At 40.7% G+C, this 21,391-nt stretch overlaps 1 protein-coding gene across 2 annotated transcripts in view; it reads right to left on the bottom strand.

The window, feature by feature from the left end:
• Window positions 1–276: 276 nt before the first annotated feature.
• The window catches only part of LOC131110214 (A disintegrin and metalloproteinase with thrombospondin motifs 2), a 122,541-nt gene continuing 101,426 nt past the window's right edge, over window positions 277–21,391 (bottom strand). For both annotated transcript variants that reach the window (XM_058063074.2, XM_058063075.2), the window contains 13 exons: window positions 21,102–21,215; window positions 20,867–21,012; window positions 19,367–19,539; window positions 14,467–14,600; window positions 14,261–14,384; window positions 12,698–12,778; window positions 12,452–12,615; window positions 12,204–12,360; window positions 12,009–12,144; window positions 10,649–10,856; window positions 9,183–9,312; window positions 9,025–9,111; window positions 277–4,153 (listed from right to left, as the gene is read on the bottom strand). In XM_058063074.2, the coding sequence (XP_057919057.2) occupies window positions 2,202–4,153; window positions 9,025–9,111; window positions 9,183–9,312; window positions 10,649–10,856; window positions 12,009–12,144; window positions 12,204–12,360; window positions 12,452–12,615; window positions 12,698–12,778; window positions 14,261–14,384; window positions 14,467–14,600; window positions 19,367–19,539; window positions 20,867–21,012; window positions 21,102–21,215 (3,606 nt within the window). In that variant the 3' untranslated portion in view covers window positions 277–2,201. The remainder of the gene's footprint in view (window positions 4,154–9,024; window positions 9,112–9,182; window positions 9,313–10,648; window positions 10,857–12,008; window positions 12,145–12,203; window positions 12,361–12,451; window positions 12,616–12,697; window positions 12,779–14,260; window positions 14,385–14,466; window positions 14,601–19,366; window positions 19,540–20,866; window positions 21,013–21,101; window positions 21,216–21,391) is intronic.

The raw sequence follows: 21,391 nt of genomic DNA, 5'->3' as shown, positions 1-21,391 counted from the left end.
TTAGACTTGTGTTTTCTTGCTAGGATTGACTTACTGTAAACATTAAACATTGAATTTTCCACGCTGAACGTGATTAGCTGTATCACTTCCTGCCTGTAAGCTACAATCAAAGCTACAATCGTTTTAGAAATCCAAGGAAATACAGCTGGAATAGGTGCAGATTCTGGAAGTTCTAGTCGCCGATATAACCCATATTTGATGAAGACTGACGAGTGAGCGTCTTACCTTTTTTTCACCGCAACAACAACAACTCCACATTGATACATTGCAAAATACCACAGGCAATTCAACTTTAATAAATATTAAAAATTAAGTTCTTTCTTATATGTACAGATATTGTACAGCTACGTTGTTTCCAGTTAGGAATGAATGAATAATTCAAAAAGCAGAAATGCAGACAAAGCTACCGTAAAGCAGCCTTTTTAAAAATAAAATGTTATATTATTTCTTTTTTTTCTGTACATAAAGCACCTTTGTTGACTGACAAAAGATTAAAAATAATAAAAAAAAAAGAAATCATGCCAAAAATATACTTTTACCCCTTGAAAGAGTTTTGTTTTTCAAACAATAGCTTAGTTTTACGTATGCATGCATACCTGGGTGGTCACTAACACATCTACCCCCCCATTCTAGGGGACCACCATGCACGGGAGACACCGACCACCATAACACCACGCCATGGCGACCATCCCCAGTGGACACACCCACCAGGGCATCCTATGACGATCGGAACTCCACAGCCTTTTGGATTCAAGGTAAAATGAGTCCAATTGACTTGACTTAATTTTTTAGCATGACTTGGATGACTGAGAATCTCCCCGTCCCTTAACCAGAATCCATGTCTTCACTTCCTCGGACTTGAACCTCAGTTGCGTAAATCTGAATTGAGTTTTTGTGCAGCATTGGTGGTACCATGAGGTATTAATATATCTATTATATCAAAATAGGGGGCAACACGGTGGTCGAGTGGTTAGCGCGCAGACCTCACAGCTAGGAGACCAGGGTTCAATTCCACCCTTGGCGTTTGCATGTTCTCCCCGTGCATGCGTGGGTTTTCTCCGGGTACTCCGGTTTACTCCCACATTCCAAAAACATGCTAGGTTAATTAGCGACTCCAAATTGTCCATAGGTATGAATGTGAGTGTGAATGGTTGTTTGTCTATATGTGCCCTGTGATTGGTTGGCCACCAGTCCAGGGTGTACCGCGCCTCTCGCCTGAAGACAGCTAAGATAGGCTCCAGCATTCCCAGCGACCCTCGTGAGGATAAGCGGTAGAAAATGAAGGAATGAATGAGTTCTCCTATTTTGTGTGGAAGTGGTAACTTTTTGGCTTCTTATTTTGTCTTTCCCCACCCTCGGCCATCTCTGTGTGGAGTTTGCATGTTCTCCCCGTGCATGGGTGGGTTTCCTCTGGGTACTCCGGTTTCCTCCCACATTCCAAAAACATGCTAGGTTAATTAGCGACTCCAAATTGTCCATAGGTATGAATGTGAGTGTGAATGGTTGTTTGTCTATATGTGCCTACTATATGTGTCTATAGGCTCCAGCATCCCCCGCGACCCTTGTGAGGATAAGTGGTAGAAAATGAATGAGTTCTCCTCCTATTTTGTGTGGAAGTGGTAACTTTTTGGCTTCTTTTTGTCTTTCCCCACCCTCGGCCATCTCTGTGTGGAGTTTGCATGTCCAGGTACTCCGGTTTCCTCCCACATTCCAAAAACATGCTAGGTTAATTAGCGACTCCAAATTGTCCATAGGTATGAATGTGAGTGTGAATGGTTGTTTGTCTATATGTGCCCTGTGATTGGCTGGCCACCAGTCCAGGGTGTACCCCGCCTCTCATCTGAAGTCAGCTGGGATAAGCGGTAGAAAATGAATGAATGAATTAATTAATCAATGATTCAATTAATTGACATCTTTTTTGGTATTCGATTAATCTTTTTCGTATTCGAAATATCTTCCGTTTTCAGCCGTTCCGTTTGGAGCCATCTTTGTATCGCTATCACCTTCGAGGAAGTTTGTTTGTGTAAAGTGCTAGTTTCGATATTGTTGCTAAAGCTACTTGTTGTTGTCGCTTGGTTGCTAAAATGGATGATCAATAATCAATAATCAGTTTGTTGCTAAATCCCTGATAGAAGGCATTAAACGGGGGGGGGTTACAGAAGTCTGTAAAAACGGTCGTCTCTATAAGAGAACTGAGAAATCTATCGTTCTGCATGGCCTCTCTTCATCCTGACGAGAAGATTCCGCTTCTCCTCCAGAAGCTCCTGAATTCGTTTATTCCTGGTCTTTTCCCGGAGGTTGATGCGTCGCTTCGGGATCAGGTTGTTCTGAGAAATGTCACTGTCCGTACCGATGATTCGGTTTTCCAGGGCGTCAATATCATTGTTGTCTTTTTGCCCTTGCTGAGGTCTTACCGTGGAAACCGTACGGGTCACCGGGTTCGGTTGTGAGGACGCCGGAATCGTGGAAGTGACAGCGAAAGTCATCGGGATGAACTCGGAAAAGTCCAACCAAGAGGTCAGATGTGTCACATCTTGGCTGTCAATGGTTGGTATCGCATCATCGAGGACCGCGGTGTCACTTGCCGCATCCGCTCCGCCAAAGGACACCGTGATGGCGTCGGTTGTCTTGCTAGCGGTGACGTACCCGCTGTTGCTCATTGTGATATCCGTGATCGGTGGACTTCCACTCGGCATCGTGACGACTTGGACGTTAATCTGAGTCGCGGTTCCTAAGAGATCTTCATGTGTGATTGTTGAGTTTTTATTGGTATCAGTGGTGTTGATTGTTGAGTCGGGTACAGGCAGGCTTGCGGCTGTAGACGACGTCGTGGATGACGGTTTTGGGCTGGTGAACGGAGTGGTCCAGGAAGATGTTGCAGTTTTATTTGGATTCACTTCGGTTTGAAGACTTGGGGTATCTTTGGAGTTCTTTTTCAGGTTGGTTTTTCGTTGGGTTTGCGTTGTGGTTTTTGAGTTTTTCGGGGGTAAGGTCTTTGTTGGGGTTTTATTTTCGGGAGTTTTTTTCTTCTCAGCAGGGGTCCTAAATGGAGAAGACTTTTTGGGAGATGCGTTTATGACCTTTTTGGGTGGTGTGTGCGCCGGCATAATCTTTTTCGGAGCGGTCTTTGTCGGTTTTATATTTTTGGGTGTTGTGTTTCCTGGGGAAGAGTTTTCGGGTGTTGTTTTGACCGGTGTTGTCTTTTTTGGAGTTGTGTTTCCAGTGGAACTCTTTTTGGGTGTTGTTTTGACTGGTGTCTTTTTTGGAGTTGTTTTTCTTTGGATAGTCTTTTTAGGTGTTGTTTTGACCGGTGTTGTCTTTTTTGGAGTTGTGTTTCCTGGGACAATCTTTTTAGGTGTTGTTTTGACTGTTGTCTTTTTTGGAGTTGTGTTTCCTGGGATAGTCTTTTTAGGTGTTGTTTTGACTGGTGTCGTCTTTTTAGGCCATGTTTTGACTGGTGTAGTCTTTTTGGGTGTTGTGTTTCCCGGTGTAGTCTTTTTGTTGGTGAATGTACTGTTTTTTGGTGAAGTGTTCTTTTTGGGATCAAACTTCGGTGTGGCTTTTTTGTTTGTATTCTTTTTTGGTAGAGTCACTTTTGGGGTATTTTTTGGTGTGATGTTCTTTTTGGGGTTGGGTGGTAGTGCGGTGTTGATACCATCGGTGTTGGTCGGAGTGACTTGTGTGGGAGAGACAGTCGTGGTCGGATAACCCGTCGTTCCTGGAGTCGGCACAGTAAGGGTTTTCTGAGTAGTCCGTGGAAAGACGGTGGGAAGTGATGTGACCGGGATAACGGACGATGCGGTCGCCGCTTTTGGGTGGGCGGTGCTTATTTCTGTGGTTCCAAGTGAAGCGAAAGTGGAATGACGGCTTGTAGTAATGAACGTGGGAGGATGAGTCACGGTCCAGGAGTTGGCGTCAACATCTGGAGTGGCTGTGGTGGGCTGGATCGAGGTGCGGAAGGTGGTGGGCGGACGTGCCGTGACGGCGCTCGGGGTGGAAGCGACGGGGGTGGATGTGAAGTTTCCTTGAGACTCCGTGACCGTCACGTTGCTGCAGGTCTTGCAGCACAGACGCTGAAAGTCTGGTAGCGAGCAGTAGCGCTTCAACACCTCCATACGACAGAACACGGAGCGGTCTCCATGACAACGGCGGCCTGTGAAAGAGAAAAAAACAGAAGATCTGAAACTATATAGGAAGAAGTTCATGTATTTGATTGCCTTTGTGTGTGTGTGTGTGTGTGTGTGTAGTTCCACATTGTGCAAAGTAGTAATGAAAGCCAGGCCATTAGCAAAGGACACAGGGAGGAAAAGAATAGAAACAGAAACAACTTTTGACCTCCAAATAAACATCACTTTTTTGCCTTTTTTAACCTTTTAAATTCAACCAGTTGAGAAAAAGAAAAACCAGTGGTCTCAAACACGCGGCCCGCGGGCCAAATGTGGCCCGCAGGACACTACTTTGAGGCCCCCGCCTCAATGGATGCTGTATGGTATCATGTACCCAGAAAAAATTATTACGTTTGATTAATGTTCATGTTAAAGGTTAAATAACTGTTAATAGTTATCCTCCCTATCCGTGTGGAAGTGGTAAGTTTTTGGCTATTTAAGTTGAAAGGAAATAACTTGAAGGCTACCGTTTTGGGTGGCTAGCTCTCTAGTTTGCGAGTTAGCATGTGTCTCAAGACCCTGCAGTTGCGCAATATGTTGTAAATAAAAAAAGTATAAATGTGACTATAGTCGTGTTTTGTCATGTCTACAGGGCTCTAATAATGCTTTGTTCATTTTAATCTGAAAAAAATAATTTGTCTACCCACCAACTATATGTGGTTTCTTAAGTTTTTATTATTTGCCGTTTTATTATTATTATTATAATTATTTATTATGATTGATTGATATTCTTTATTCTTGATTTATTTATTTTTCATCTTATTTTGTGCAGAAAAATAAAAAGTAAGATATTTGAGAACAGTGGAATGTTTTATCAGAGCTTTTCTTGTAGAAAATCAAAACCAAAGCAAAGTTTATTAATTTTTCTGTTTTTAATAAATGCGTTTTTTTTTTGTTTTTTTGGGGGGAAAACCTGATCCGTCCCAATCTCGCCCAGACCCTAGCTCCAGTGCCCCCGCCCCCCCCCCAAGTAAATTGAGTTTTAGACCCCTGGCCATAGAAACGGGACACTTTTTAAAACATTTTTATTGATACAACTTTGCTGTTGGAGAATGACAGGAACTTAAACAATGAGATGTACGCCGCCCCTGCTTAATATTTAGATATATTCTTTTCTTAAGAAAAATAATTCAACTGTATCGAAAGTTACAAGTTCACAGTCACTTTGGTAAAACACTTCAATACTTTGATATCAACCAATATTTGTTATTGATTGAAAAATAAAAAAAAAAAAATAAAATAAAGCAGTAGTACATAAATGATATTTGCTGTCAAAATGAATCAATCAACGATCTCCATGATGATGATGTAAAAACTGCAATGGCACGGTTAAGTGTCATATGAAACATTTACAAAACATTAATAAAATTTCCCTGATAAATCAAAGTGCATATAGACGCAGTGCACATTAGTCCATCTGAATGTTTCTTCAACGTTCAAACCAAAACGTTAGCCACCCCACCCCCCCCACACCCACACCCACACCCACGCAGCAGGCCGGTGAAGCCACAAAACAGTTACCCATAGTATAGAATATTATAGAAGATAACAGTCATGAACATTATTAAATACAGTCAACACCAATTGTTATATACAGTATCGCGCTGCTGGATCCGACTCCGGCAGAAGGAAACCTTGGATAGCTGGCTACATCGTCACAACAGAAATATGTGATCACGATACAAATGACAATTCTGAAGTGTTTTGTGTGGTTTTTTTTTTTTTGTACGTGTCAATAATACCCTAGGCCCTTTGTAAACCCTTCCCTGTAGTCAGACGTTGGTGTCCGACATCTCCTTGGTAGGTTTGACGGTTGGCGGGTGTGAGTTTAAAGTTGGTTTGAAGCTGCCTCTATTCCAAGTGAAAAAACTTTTGAATGAGTAAAGCCATCTCTTTTCACAGATAAATGCCGTTACATTCAATCCAAGATAAGGCATTGTTTCATGTGGTTAATGTTCATCCCAAAGAAGGAAAAAAAAAAAAAAAAAATAATAATAATAATAACATGAGACCCGACTGGTCACTCTCAAAAAAATCATAGCTTTATGAGGTATTTTTGTAGCTGATCGCAGTGTGAGAAGCCCAAATACACACACTTGTGAGTATTACTACTCACCTCAGCATCCACACACACATACACTCATAATCTTTTGCGCGTGACATACTAAAAGCCAAGGGTGGAAATGTGAATGACAAACGTGATTTGAGCCTTAAAGAAAAAATAAAATAAATAAACAAAATAAACTTTTTTAAATTAAAAAAAAAAAAATTTATTAAAAGAAAATAAAATAAAAAAATAAACAATTTATGAAAATAAACTAAAAAAAGCAAAATTCCTTAATTCCTTATATAACTCCTTACCTTTATGAAATATTATTCCCAACTCATGTAAAAATCAACAATAATCATAAAAAAATCATAGCTTTATGAGGTATTTTTGTAGCTGATCGCAGTGTGAGAAGCCCAAATACACACACTTGTGAGTATTACTACTCACCTCAGCATCCACACACACACACTCATACTTTTTTGCGCGTGACATACTAAAAGCCAAGGATGGAAATGTGAATGATAAACGTGATTTGAGCCTTAAAAAAAAATTAAATAAATAAACAAAATAAACTTTTTTAAATTAAAAAAAAAAATTATTAAAAGAAAATAAAATAAAAAAATAAACAATTTATGAAAATAAACTAAAAAAAGCAAAATTCCTTAATTCCTTATATAACTCCTTACCTTTATGAAATATTATTCCCAATTCATGTAAAAATCAACAATAATCATAAAAAAATCATAGCTTTATGAGGTATTTTTGTAGCTGATCGCAGTGTGAGAAGCCCAAATACACACACTTGTGAGTATTACTACTCACCTCAGCATCCACACACACACACTCATACTCATACTTTTTTGCGCGTGACATACTAAAAGCCAAGGATGGAAATGTGAATGATAAACGTGATTTGAACCTTAAAGAAAAAATAAAATAAATAAACTTTTTTAAATTATTTTTTTTTTATAAAAAATAAATAAAATAAAAAATAAACAATTTATGAAAATAAACTAAAAAAAGCAAAATTCCATAATTCCTTATATAACTCCTTACCTTTATGAAATATTATTCCCAATTCATGTAAAAATCAACAATAATCATAAAAAAATCATAGCTTTATGAGGTATTTTTGTAGCTGATCGCAGTGTGAGAAGCCCAAATACACACACTTGTGAGTATTACTACTCACCTCAGCATCCACACACACACACACACTCATACTTTTTTGCGCGTGACATACTAAAAGCCAAGGATGGAAATGTGAATGACAACGTGATTCGAGCCTTAAAAAAAATTAAAAAAATAAAAAAATCAACAATTTATGAAAACTAAAAAAAAAAAGCAAAATGGAGAGGCAACTAACTGACCAAGTCCTGCATAATATACATCAAACCACCCCCATTCCTATATAACTCCTTACCTTTATGAAATATTATTCCCAATTCATGTAAAAATCAACAATAATCATAAAAAAAAATAAATACACATAACAGTCGGGATCTGAGCGATCAATAGCAGTCCGAAGGTTTTAGGCAAATAAGCTACAGCTTATTCAAGGTAAAACATTATTCATATTATTGTTATTCATAGAGATTTCGATTTATACGTATATAGATTTATATAAATACAAATATATTTATATATATGTATTTGTTTAAAGTCCGCAAAAGCACAAATAAGCTGCATTTATTGAACTTTTAGTATAACAGTCAAAGAGAGGATGGCTGATGAAGAAGTGGAATGGGAAGCAACCACAAGTGGTTCAGACTACCCTGTTTTTTTTTTTTTTTTTTTTCTTCATCATTATAGCCTTTGCTTGCTTTTAAGGCTATTCACCTCAGAGTTCCCTATCCCTAAAAAAAAAAAAAAAAAAAAAAAAAAAATGTATGTCACTTCCTGTCCCTGTGCTGAGTTCCTGTTAATTTTGAGAATGGAACCGTGGAATGAGACGCCATTCTCATCCCTAAATGGAACCAGGATGTGAGATGAGCTCTTTTTTTTTTTTTTTTTTAATTTTTTTTTTAGCAAAGATGTCCTCATTGTGACGAGATCACATTCACAATAAAGCTTTTGTATACTTTTCAAAAACATATTTTTTTTCATATATATATAGATATTTATATATGTTTTCTGTTAATGTTTACACCTGTTTCTTCTCAACAATGACAGTGCGCCATAAAAAAAAAAAAGGAACGAGCACGACTGCATCTCTGTCGTGGTAACCCACCATGACAACACGGAGCTCGCGTAAAAACACGGTCACCAAATACAGGCGCCCAACCCCCGAACGCACGCACGCTCTCTTTTTGAGGTGCCCGCCGCAACCGTTTTGCTTTGCCGCTTCCTGTATCAATTTTTTTTTTTTTTGTTGATCTTTTTAGAGTTTTTTTTTTTTTCGACTGGCCAGCGGTTACAACAACGATGCTCCACACAGGAGAGAGATAGCAAGAGAGACAGAGCAAGAACCAGAGAACCCAGCTAGCACACACAGGAGCCAGAGACCTCCCCCCGAGTCAGAACCGTCTCGGACATGGTGAGAGCGAGAGAGAGCAAGAGAGAGAGAGAGAGACAACATCGTCCCACCCCTCTTCTTCCCCCGAAAAGAGAAGCAAAAAGCTTTGCCGCTCGCTCTTGGATGCGGGCACAGGCACAGGACGTAGGGGAGGGGTGCGGATCAGGGGGCCAGGCGGGGGCGACCCTGCTGACAGAGGAGGACAGAAACGGGCAGGGCCCAGCAGAAGATAGACATGCAGCTGCGGCTGCCGCCGTGGAGGCCCGGCTGGGAGCTATAGAGGGAGGTTTTACGTGAGGAGCTCTTGTGGTAGTTGGGGCTGGGGCGGGACAGCCACTGGATCAGGATGTTGCCGTTCTTGTTCAGGTCCGATGAGCCCTCTGTGGAAGAGAACGCACGGTTAAAATAAACTCAAGTCCAGAACCAATGTGCTGATCCTCGCTATACTCACTAGCGCACGGGTCCAGGCGACACACTCTGATGGTGTCGGGCTTGCTGTCCAGACACAGGCCGATGGTGTTGTCTCGGGTGTGGCACACTGCCTGCCTCTGCTGGGTCCCGTTACCACAGGTCACCGAGCACTGCAGACCCAATGGAGGAATTGTCACTAATTTCCATATTACCATAACAAAATTACTTAACAAAATTGTCCGGGGGGCCACACATTTAACACACACATACTACTTTTTGTATGGTCATAACACCTCGTACTTCGGTACATGACAAAAATAAAATTAAAAAAGAAAAAAAAAAATGAAAAAAAATACTTAAAGTATATTAGGAAAGCAGGAAGTGAACAAATGTAACAGTTACTATGTACAGAATACAGGCTGTCCTCATTTTTGTCTACATTTAGACGTATCATATCATCTTGTACTTCGGTACGTGACAAAAATAAAATTAAAAAAGAAAAAAAATGAAAAAAAATACTTTAACTATATTAGGAAAGCAGGAAGTGAACAAATATATATTTAACACACACACACACACATACTACTTTTTGCATGGTCATATCACCTCGTACTTTGGTACGTGACAAAAATGAAATTAAAAAAGAAAAAAAAAGGAAAAAAAATACTTAAACTATATTAGGAAAGCAGGAGGTGAACAAATGTAACAGTTACGATGTAAGATTACAGGTTGTCCTCATTCTCATCTACATTTAGATGTATCATATCATCTCGTACTTTGGTACGTGACAAAAATAAAATTAAAAAGAAAAAAAAAGGAAAAAAAATACTTAAACTATATTAAGAAAGCAGGAAGTGAACAAATGTAACAGTTACTATGTACAGAATACAGGCTGTCCTCATTCTAGTCTACATTTAGACGTATCATATCATCTCGTACTTCGGTATGTGAAAAAAAATTAAATTAAAAAAGAAAAAAAGGGAAAAAAATACTTTAACTATATTAAGAAAGCAGGAAGTGAACAAATGTAACAGTTACTATGTACAGAATACAGGCTGTCCTCATTCTCGTCTACATTTAGACGTATCATATCATCTCGTACTTGGTACGTGACAAAAAAACACACAAAAAAACAAAAACAAACAAAAAACTTAAACTATATTAGGAAAGCAGGAAGTGAACAAATGTAACAGTTACTATGTACAGAATACAGGCTGTCCTCATTCTTGTCTACATTTAGACATCATATCATATCATCTCGTACTTCGGTACGTGACAAAAATAACCACAAAAAAACAAAAACAACAAAACAAAAAAAAACTTAAACTATATTAGGAAAGCAGGACGTGAACAAATGTAACAGTTACTATGTACAGAATACAGGCTGTCCTCATAGAAAGCAACTGGCGGGCCCGATTCAAACGTTTGGTGGACCGCATGTGGCCCTCTGGCCGTAGTTTGCCCACACCTGCCATACATGAACGAAGGAATGAGGGTATTCAGTACCTGTGACCAGGGTCCAACCCGCCATTGTGTCGGACAGGGGTCCAGGTTGCAGGGTCTGCGTGTCAATGGCCGATCGTCATTGCAGTATTTATTATGGATGGCTCTCGTGGTGTTGTCGTCGGACGGCTGGACACAGCTGACCAAGCGGACTTGCATCCCAGTCTTTCCGCACGGTTTACTGCAGTTCTGCCATTCCCCTGTCACCCAACTGGAGGGGGAGAGAAACACCAGAGGTGGAACATCTTCTAGGACAACGACCTGGGTGAATGAGAATATATAGAATTCTCCTAACTTAACCTAGCATGTTTTTGGAATGTGGGAGGAAACCGGAGTACCCGGGGAAAACCCACACATGCACGGGGAGAACATGCAAACTCCACACAGAGATGGCCGAGGGTGGGGAAAGACAAAATAAGAAGCCAAAAAGTTACCACTTCCACACAAAATAGGAGGAGAACTCATTCATTCATTCATTTTCTACCGAGTATCCTCACGAGGGTTGCGGGGGTGCTGGAGCCTATCCCAGCCGTCTTCGGGGGCGAGAGGCGGGGTACACCCTGGACTGGTGGCCAGCCAAAAAGTTACCACTTCCACACAAAATAGGAGAATTCATTCATTAATTTTCTACCGCTTATCCTCACAAGGGTCGTGCTGGAGCCTATCCCAGCTATCTTGGGGTGAGAGGCAGGGTACATCCTGGACTGGTGGCCAGCTAATTACAGGGCACATATAGACAAACAACCATTCACACTCACATTCATACCTATGGACAATTTGGAGTCGCTAATTAACCTAGCATGTTTTTGGAATGTGGGAGGAAACCAGAGAAAACCCACGGAGAGAACATGCAAGCTCCACACAGAGATGGCCGAGGGTGGGGAAAGACAAAATAAGAAGCCAAAAAGTTACCACTTCCACACAAAATAGGAGGAGAACTCATTCATACATTCATTTTCTACCGATTATCCTCACAAGGGTTGCGGGGGTGCTGGAGCCTATCCCAGCCGTCTTCGGGGGCGAGAGGCGGGGTACACCCTGGACTGGTGGCCAGCCAATCACAGGGCACATATAGACAAACAACCATTCACACTCACATTCATACCTATGGACAATTTGGCGTCGCTAATTAACCTAGCATGTTTTTGGAATGTGGGAGGAAACCGGAGTAAAACCGGAGAAAACCCACGCATGCACGGGGAGAACATGCAAACTCCACACAGAGATGGCCGAGGGTGGAATCGAACCCTGGTCTCTTAGCTGTGAGGTCTGCACGCTATATAAATAAAGTGGATTGGATGGGATAAAAGCCTGATATTCTGCATGATTCTGCATAGTGTATGCTAAGGTATACAAGGCATACATGGGTGGAGGGCAGGGCTTCTGGTTGCAGTCTCGGGTGTCTCCTCGAGGTTTCATGTTGGACTTGTTACAGAAGCTCTTGTGGACCATCTTACTGTCGACTTTTCTTCTGCAGCCGTATCGAAGGTATTGCTTCCCTACACAAGAGATACATTGTAGGTATGGATACATCAAGGGGGGGGCGGGCACTTCGTACCTCCACCACAGGGCTTGGAACAGTAGGACCATCTCTTGGGGGCCCACTCGTAGGCACTGTCCTCCACCAGGATGTTGTTTTGGATGAAGGAGTCGCTGTCCATGTTCATCATGTACTTATAAGACAAATTCACATCCTCGTCTCCGTGGAGTTTCACCTACGGAGACACAATTCCACAGATCATGTGACCTTCCCTCCATGATGCCGACGGGAATCGGATAAATGATAATTCAGATAAGAATCGGTACCATGATCAGAATCCCGTGTCTGAGAGGACCCGTGGTTTGAAGCGTCTCCTTGTTGTTGTCGTTTTCATATTCCCACTCCACTCCCTTTTCGATAACCGATCTCGATTCCGGGTATTCATTTTCCCCGTTTATGAAAAACAGTCCCGAAGCCACGTTTTTCACAGCTGCAGAAAAAAAAAGCACGCATGGGTTACACTTGAAGAAGATGCGGACCTTGAATGCCACACATTGTACATCGCCATCTACCGAACGTGTGAGTGGTCGCTTTCAGCTCTTGGACCAGCAAGTGCCGCGCCCCTCTGGGGATTTCGAGAACTTTGAGGGAACCTGAAATGATGATATGGTTTATGACAACATGCATCAGATTACAAGTGAATGCATCACATAATCAGTTCACAGTTCCACATGTCCAAAAGGAGTAGGAAGAAGCAAAGCTTATTAAATCCTACCCCTCCATCTGGTACTTTTACAATCAGTAACTGTTACATTTGTTCACTTCCTGCTTTCCTAACATAGTTTTTTTTATTTTATTTTATTTTTGTCACATAATCAGTTCCCAGTTCCACATGTCCAAAAGGAGTAGGAAGAAGCAAAGCTTATTAAATCCTACCCCTCCATCTGGTACTTTTACTATCAGTAACTGTTACATTTGTTCACTTCCTGCTTTCCTAGTATGTTTAAGTTTTTTTTTTAGTTTTTTATTATTATTATTTTATTTTATTTTTGTCACATAATCAGTTCACAGTTCCACATGCCCAAAAGGAGTAGGAAGAAGCAAAGCTTATTAAATCCTACCCCTCCACCTGGTACTTTTACAATCAGTAACTCTTACATTTGTTCACTTCCTGCTTTCCTAATATAGTTTTTTTTTTATTATTTTATTTTTGTAACATAATCAGTTCACAGTTCCACGTGTCTGAAAGGAGTAGGAAGAAGCAAAGCTTATTAAATCCTACCCCTCCATCTGGTACTTTTACAATCAGTAACTGTTACATTTGTTCACTTCCTGCTTTCCTAATATAGTTTTTTTTTCATTATTTTATTTTTGTAACATAATCGGTTCACAGTTCCACGTGTCCGAAAGGAGTAGGAAGAAGCAAAGCTTATTAAATCCTACCCCTCCATCTGGTACTTTTACAATCAGTAACTGTTACATTTGTTCACTTCCTGCTTTCCTAATATAGTTTTTTTTTAATTATTTTATTTTTGTAACATAATCAGTTCACAGTTCCACATGTCCGAAAGGAGTAGGAAGAAGCAAAGCTTATTAAATCCTACCCCTCCATCTGGTACTTTTACAATCAGTAACTGTTACATTTGTTCACTTCCTGCTTTCCATAATACAGTTTAAGGTTTTTTTGTTTTTTTTTTAATAATGTACATGTACCGAAGTATGAGGTGATATGTTGGGGGGCATTCTGTCGTCTAGGGAAGGGGTCAGCAACCCACGGCTCCAGAGCCGCATGTGGCTCTTCGGCCTCTTTGTTGTGGCTCCCTTCTCTACAAGTATTTTTTTTTAACACCTGAATGGGTAAATCCGCGTCTTTGTGAATTTGTTAAATTATGTTTTTCGGCTATTTTTCTTTAGTGAGAGAGGGAGTACAACGGCTCTTTTTGTAGTAAAGGTTGCCGACCCCTGGTCTAGAGGGAATGACAAAAAAATAATTAAGAACCACTGGATTAATCTGACTCAATACAGATCATAAAGTATGACTACCAGAAATGTGGCAGTGCTACCAATAGTCCTCTAGAGGGCGACCTTTAGCTAAAAATCCAACCCACTGCTGTGACGGGACCCCGAGTCTCTACCTTGCTTCTTGACCGTACGAGTGATTGTGTCCTTGAAGGTCTTGCAGCTGGAGTTGTCTCCCCCGCAAACGCCACACTTGTCGTCCTGCTTTGAGGAACCCACCGCACCGTCACAGCCCACCTTCTGCTCAAAGGGGGGGGGGGGGGGGGGGGACCGACATCAAGTTAAGCAATTAAGTTGTATTTACGTAACACCTAGCACTCACCTCACACTCCCCACGTACACACACACTGTGCGGGTCCTTGTAGGAGCAGCGGGTGCCATCCAGGACCATTCTCTGCATGAAGACCACATCCCGGGTCTCTTTGGACTGGCAGTGCAGGTGGCATCGCTTGTTAGCTGAGGGAGGAAACATGTAGAACAGGGGTCTCAAACATGCGGCCCCCGGCCTTGATATGAAAGTTTAATGTTAGTGCGGCCCGCGCAAGTTTGATATGGATGCTGTATGGTATCATGTACCCAGAAAAAATTATTACGTTTGATTAATGTTCATGTCAAAGGTTAAATAACTGTTAATAGTTATCCTCCCTATCTGTGTGGAAGTGGTAAGTTTTTGGCTATTTAAGTTTAAAGGAAATAACTTGAAGGCTACCGTTTAGGTCGCTAGATGTCTCAAGACCCTGCAGTTGCGCAATATGTTGTAAATCAGGGGTCTCAAACACGTGGCCCCGCGGGCCAAATGTGGCCCGCAGGACACTACTTTGAGGCCCCTGCCTTGATATGAAAGTTTAATGTTAGTGCGGCCCCGCGCAAGTTTGATATGGATGCTGTATGGTATCATGTACCCAGAAAAAATTATTACGTTTGATTAATGTTCATGTTAAAGGTTAAATAACTGTTAATAGTTATCCTCCCTATCCGTGTGGAAGTGGTAAGTTTTTGGCTATTTAAGTTTAAAGGAAATAACTTGAAGGCTACCGTTTAGGTCGCTAGCTCTAGTTTGTGAGTTAGCATGTGTCTCAAGACCCTGCAGTTGCGCAATATGTTGTAAATAAAAAGAGTATAAATGTGACTATAGTCGTGTTTTGTCATGTCTACAGGGCTCTAATAATGCTTTGTTCATTTTAATCTGAAAAAAATAATTTGTCTACCCACCAACTATATGTGGTTTCTTAAGTTTTTATTATTTGCAGTTTTATTATTATATTTATTTATTTATTACTGATTGATTTTCTTTATTCTTGATTTGTTTATTTATTTTTTGTTTTTATTTTTTGTTTTTAATAAATGTGTTTTTTTTTTTTTTTTTGAAAACCTGATGCGGCCCAGTCTCACCCAGACCCTAGCTCCAGTGGCCCCCAAGTAAATTGAGTTTGAGACCCCTGATGTAGAACATATTCGCTTTACAAGCACCATATTTATTTTATGCTGAATGAGCGTTCTGTGAGTCAGCATTAAGTTTCATTCAATGTGTGTGTGTGTGACTCAGACTATAAACTACACAAGCCTCCAAGGACGAAACCTGGCAGTTCATCTTGTGAGGCTCAGCACGACTCCTCCATTGTGTTTATTACACGTGGACATAATGGAGAGACCTTTGACACGAGTAAGAGGGTGGCGGAAACAACTGTGCAAGTGTTGCACATCGGGTTCGAACGTGGGAAAAAACAAAACAAAACGGGATTTAGTCATTCTTACACTGACCTAAACGGTAGCCTCCAAGTTATTTCCTTTAAACTTAAATAGCCAAAAACTTACCACTTCCACACAGATAGGGAGGATAACTATTAACAGTTATTTAACCTTTAACATGAACATTAATCAAACGTAATAATTTTTTCTGGGTACATGATACCATACAGCATCCATATCAAACTTGCGCGGGCCGCACTAACATTAAACTTTCACATCAAGGCGGGGGCCTCAAACTAGTGTCCGGCGGGCCACATTTGGCCCGCGGGCCGCGTGTTGGAGACCCCTGATTTACAACATATTGCGCAACTGCAGGGTCTTGAGACACATGCTAACTCGCAAACTAGCAAGCTAGCGACCTAAACGGTAGCCTTCAAGTTATTTCCTTTAAACTTAAATAGCCAAAAAATTACCACTTCCACACGGATAGGGAGGATAACTATTAACAGTTATTTAACCTTTAACATGAACATTAATCAAACGTAATAATTTTTTCTGGGTACATGATACCATACAGCATCCATATCAAACTTGCGCGGGCCGCGCTAACATTAAACTTTCATATCAAGGCGGGGGCGTGTTGGAGACCCCTGATTTACAACATATCGCGCAACTGCTGGGTCTTGAGACACATGCTAACTCGCAAACTAGAGAGCTAGCGACCTAATACGGTAGCCTTCAAGTTATTTCCTTTAAACTTAAGTAGCCAAAAACATACCACTTCCACACGGATAGGGAGGATAACTATTAACAGTTATTTAACCTTTAACATGAACATTAATCAAACGTCATAATTTTTTCTGGGTACATGATACCATACAGCATCCATATCAAACTGAAAATAAACTTTCATATCAAGGCGGGGGCCTCAAAGTAGTGTCCGGCGGGCCACATTTGGCCCGCGGGCCGCATGTTTGAGACCCCTGATCTATGGTGTTCGGGTGAATTTTGACTTTTATGATTTCGGTTGTGGCTCAAAATATTGCTTTATAGTCATATTATTATAACCGGGTCCAAACCCGACCCTAACAATACAGTGGTCATAATTTCAACCAGATCATTTTAAAATGTAATAAAAAATATTTTTTTGGTTTTATTTTGTTAAAATAGAGTTTCCTGACAAAGTCAAAAAGCCTTAAAATGCAATAAACAAATATTATGTGATTGTTTTTATGCATTAAAATGTAAAACGGGTCAATGCTGACCCTAACACAAGAGGAGGGTTAATAAATCAAACACACCCGAGGCTGTGATTATCATGCAGGGCTAATCTGCATGAATCTTAGCGTATATATAAACATCTATATATATATAAATATATATATATACTCGGACACAATATCATGAAAAGTGGGGCACTTTTTGAATGTAATGATTTTAAAATCCCTTTATGGTAATTTGTGATGTGATGCAGGGTATCTGGACGCCACTTTTTAACATTAATACTCCATTTCCATGTGTAAATATTAAGCCAAATTTCATCACATAAATGTCATTTGTTGTGCAGATGTAGCATCGCATTAAATTTTGCATCCCAAAATAAATTCTGGTTATAAAATCTTTTTTTTTTGTGTGGCACGGAATCATAATCAGTATCGTGAAAATTGGCAAAAAACGTGTCTCGGCTTTTGCACGCGATCCTGATTATCGTACGGCTAAACAAAGCATCCAGGTGTTGGTTGTGTTTGTTTTCTAGTTCAGACACTATAAACAGATTCCGGCCAGGGATTCCTTTAATCATCTTTATTATGTGTGTGTGTGTGTGTGTGTGGATTATTTGTTCACAGAACACATCGAGCTCTTTAACCTCCGAATACGGAATGTGCGACTCGCAACGATCAGGCGTTTTTATGATACGTCTACAAAATAACCCACCATGGCACCAAAGAGAGCACCAGGACTTTGATGAAGGTGACAAACAGTTGGATTATCGAATTCAAGAAAGAAGGTTAAAATGCGTAGATTGCTAAGTGGAGACGCTAAATCAGGGGTGGGCAAAATATGGCCCGGGGGCATATCCGGCCCTCGAAGTGTTTAAATACGGCCCGTCTGTTCTTTACAAAGTATTTAATTGAAACTTAACATACAATCTGCTATCATAAATGTGGTTATTTGGGGGGCTGCACGGCGGTTGAGTGGTTAGCGTGCAGACCTCACAGCGAGGAGACCAGGGTTCAATTCCACCCTCAGGCATCTCTGTGTGGAGTGTGCATGTTCTCCATGTGGGTTTTCTCCGGGTACTACGGTTTCCTCCCACATTCCAAAAACATGCTAGGTTAATTAGCGACTCCAAATTGTCCATAGGTATGAATGTGAGTGTGAATGGTTGTTTGGATTGACTGGCCACCAGTCCAGGGTGTACCCCACCTCTCGCCTGAAGACAGCTGGGATAGGCTCCAGCACTCCCTGCGACCCTCGTGAGAATAAGCGGTAGAAAATGAATGAATGAGTTCTCCTCCTATTTTGTGTGGAAGTGGTAACTTTTTGGCTTCTTATTTTGTCTTTCCCCACCCTCGGCCATCTCTGTGTGGAGTTTGTATGTTCTCCCCGTGCATGCGTGGGTTTTCACAGGGCACATATAGACAAACAACCATTCACACTCACATTCATACCTATGGATAATTTGGAGTCGCTAATTAACCTAGCATGTTTTTGGAATGTGGGAGGAAACCGGAGTACCCGGAGAAAACCCACGCATGCACGGGGAGAACATGCAAACTCCACACAGAGATGGCCGAGGGTGGGGAAAGACAAAATAAGAAACCAAAAAGTTACCACTTCCACACAAAATAGGAGGAGAACTCATTCATTCATTCATTTTCTACCGCTTATCCTCACGAGAGTCACGGAGCGGGTGCTGGAGCCTATCCCAGCTGTCTTGGGATGAGAGACGGGGTACACCCTAGACTGGTGGCCAGCCAATCACAGGGCACATATAGACAAACAACCATTCACACTCACATTCATACCTATGGACAATTTGGAGTCGCTAATTAACCTAGCATGTTTTTGGAATGTGGGAAGAAACTGAGGTCTTCATTTTAAACAGGTATATTTAACTCATATGGCGCTATCTGCAGGATGTGAGAGTCTGACCCATCCTATTGTAGCAGCAATTGTAAGTCCATGGAAGCAGAAACAGGTGAAGAAGGAAGAGGTCATCCAAGGTCAGATGACATCAGTGAACGCGGTCGAGAGAGAATTGTTTTTAAAGAGCTTTTCCAAAGACAAGGCGTGTTTTTTATGGGAGGGTGTAGTCATACCTCAAAGCTTTACTCAATCTCCGCCAGATGTGGGCGACCATATCCGAACATAACATTTATATAAACCTCTAACTGCCACGTGCAAAAACGATGTGTTAAGTCTTTTTTTTTTTTTTTTTTTTTTTTTCATTTAACAGTGCATCACCACTGGACCACATGACTTCATCTGCACCATTTCTTCCAACTTTTGGGATGTGTGGGAATATTCACCGTCTGGGTGTTCGTAGGGCAGCCAGTGCTTGTTGCTGGGCTGTTCGAAGCGAGGGTCCCAAGCGTGGCATTGCTCCTCCCGCGTGTCGCTGTAGATGTCCTCACACTCGTTGGTGTTGCACATCTGGAACTGGTATGTCGCCCCCACGCAGGTACGGCCTCCGTTGGCTGGTCTGGTGGAACATCACACATCACATGATCCAGGAATCTTTTTAGTATTTATTTGTAAAAAAAAAAAATTACATAACTATGGTTATGAAGAGTTTTGAACCAGTCATGATGTGCTATATATATCACTATATTGACACTTACTATGGTACCCATTATGGCATTGGATGCTCATTATTAAAAAAATAATATATATTTTTAAATTATATTAATATATTATATATTAATTATATTAATATATATTATATATTATATTAAATTTAATCATTCAAAAAAAATTAGATTTTTTTTACAAAAAAAACAAATACTTAAACTATATTAGGAAAGCAGGAATTGAACAAATGTAACAGTTACTGATTGTAAAATAAGCTTTGCTTCTTCCTACTCCTTTTGGACATGTGGAACTGTGAACTGATTATGTGACAAAAATAAAATAAAAAAATAATAATAATAAAAAAAAAAAACTATTAGGAAAGCAGGAAGTGAACAAATGTAACAGTTACTGATTGTAAAAGTACCAGATGGAGGGGTAGGATTTAATAAGCTTTGCTTCTTCCTACTCCTTTTGGACATGTGGAACTGTGAACTGATTATGTGACAAAAATAAAATGAAAAAAAATCATTAAAAAAAACTTTAACTATATTAGGAAATCAGGAAGTGAACAAATGTAACAGTTACTGATTCCTACTCCTTCCTACTCCTTTTGGACATGTGGAACTGGGAACTGATTATGTGACCAAAAAAAAAAAAAATCAAAAAACTTAAAACTATATTAGGAAAGCAGGAAGTGAACAAATGTAACAGTTACTGATTGTAAAAGTACCAGGTGGAGGGGTAGGATTTAATAAGCTTTGCTTCTTCCTACTCCTTTTGGACATGTGGAACTGTGAACTGATTATGGGATGCATTCAATTGTAATCTGATGCATGTTCAAATGAAATTAAACCATTACCATTACGACTAAAAATTCTCCATTTTAGGTTGTACAATTTTGAACTCAACAACGTTCTAAAGCAGGGGTCTCAAAATCGGTCAGGGTAGCATCAAGTATTGAGAGTGATGTCGGCTCCCAGCATGCTTTGCGGTACTTGTTTGTTTGTTGCACGTTTAAAATTCACAAATTATTATTATTATTCTGCATAGTAGTAGTTGCCCCATGTGCGTTTATTTACCGTTACATGTCCTGCTGCCATTTTTGTGTTGGCAGCAGGATTTTATGGGGCCCCAGAAAATACGCCCCGATGGTTGGCCAGTCCAGAATCCTGCTCTAAAGTCACATAAAAAGCAGTCCGGTGTGACCACCCTTTGTTCTCTTGACGGTATCTCCATACCTTGGACTGTCACAGTCGCGTGTTCGAAACTGAACTCCTCCTCCGCATGTGCGGGAACACTGTCCGAATTCGCTCCACGGACCCCAGTTCCCGTCCTGCTTGATGATGTCAGGTGTGAGCCAGATGCAGTGGCCTTTAAAACAATGCTGCGACGCCACAAAAAGAGTTTCACCGAAATCAGATCGTTTTTATTTTTTTTATCAGTTTTTCTCTGGGAACGTCGTATTTCATTTACCTTCCCGTTTCCACACATAGTGCCATCAATGGGCGGCCCTTTTTTGGTTTTGCAGAAGAAGGGATTGTCCGGGTGGCTGCACCACAGCTGCTTACATGGGTCGAAGGTGCGATACTGCAGGGCATAAAAAGATACTTCTGCTTAAAATTCACACTAGCAGTTGGAATGAGGCCGGAAAATCGGAAATGAAAAACAAACATGAAGAATAACAACAACAACAAGAACAACAACAATAACCCTGCACTGTCACTGCACTGCACGTTACCACACAGCCAATCATGCAAAGTAAT

The sequence above is a fragment of the Doryrhamphus excisus genome, linkage group LG22, assembly GCF_037039965.1.
Source record: "Doryrhamphus excisus strain RoL-2023G ecotype Guam linkage group LG22, RoL_Dexc_Guam_v1.1, whole genome shotgun sequence".
Classification (NCBI taxonomy): domain Eukaryota; kingdom Metazoa; phylum Chordata; class Actinopteri; order Syngnathiformes; family Syngnathidae; genus Doryrhamphus; species Doryrhamphus excisus.
The sequence above is the reverse complement of the archived record's forward strand: the minus strand, read 5'-3'. Positions and strand labels throughout refer to the sequence as shown.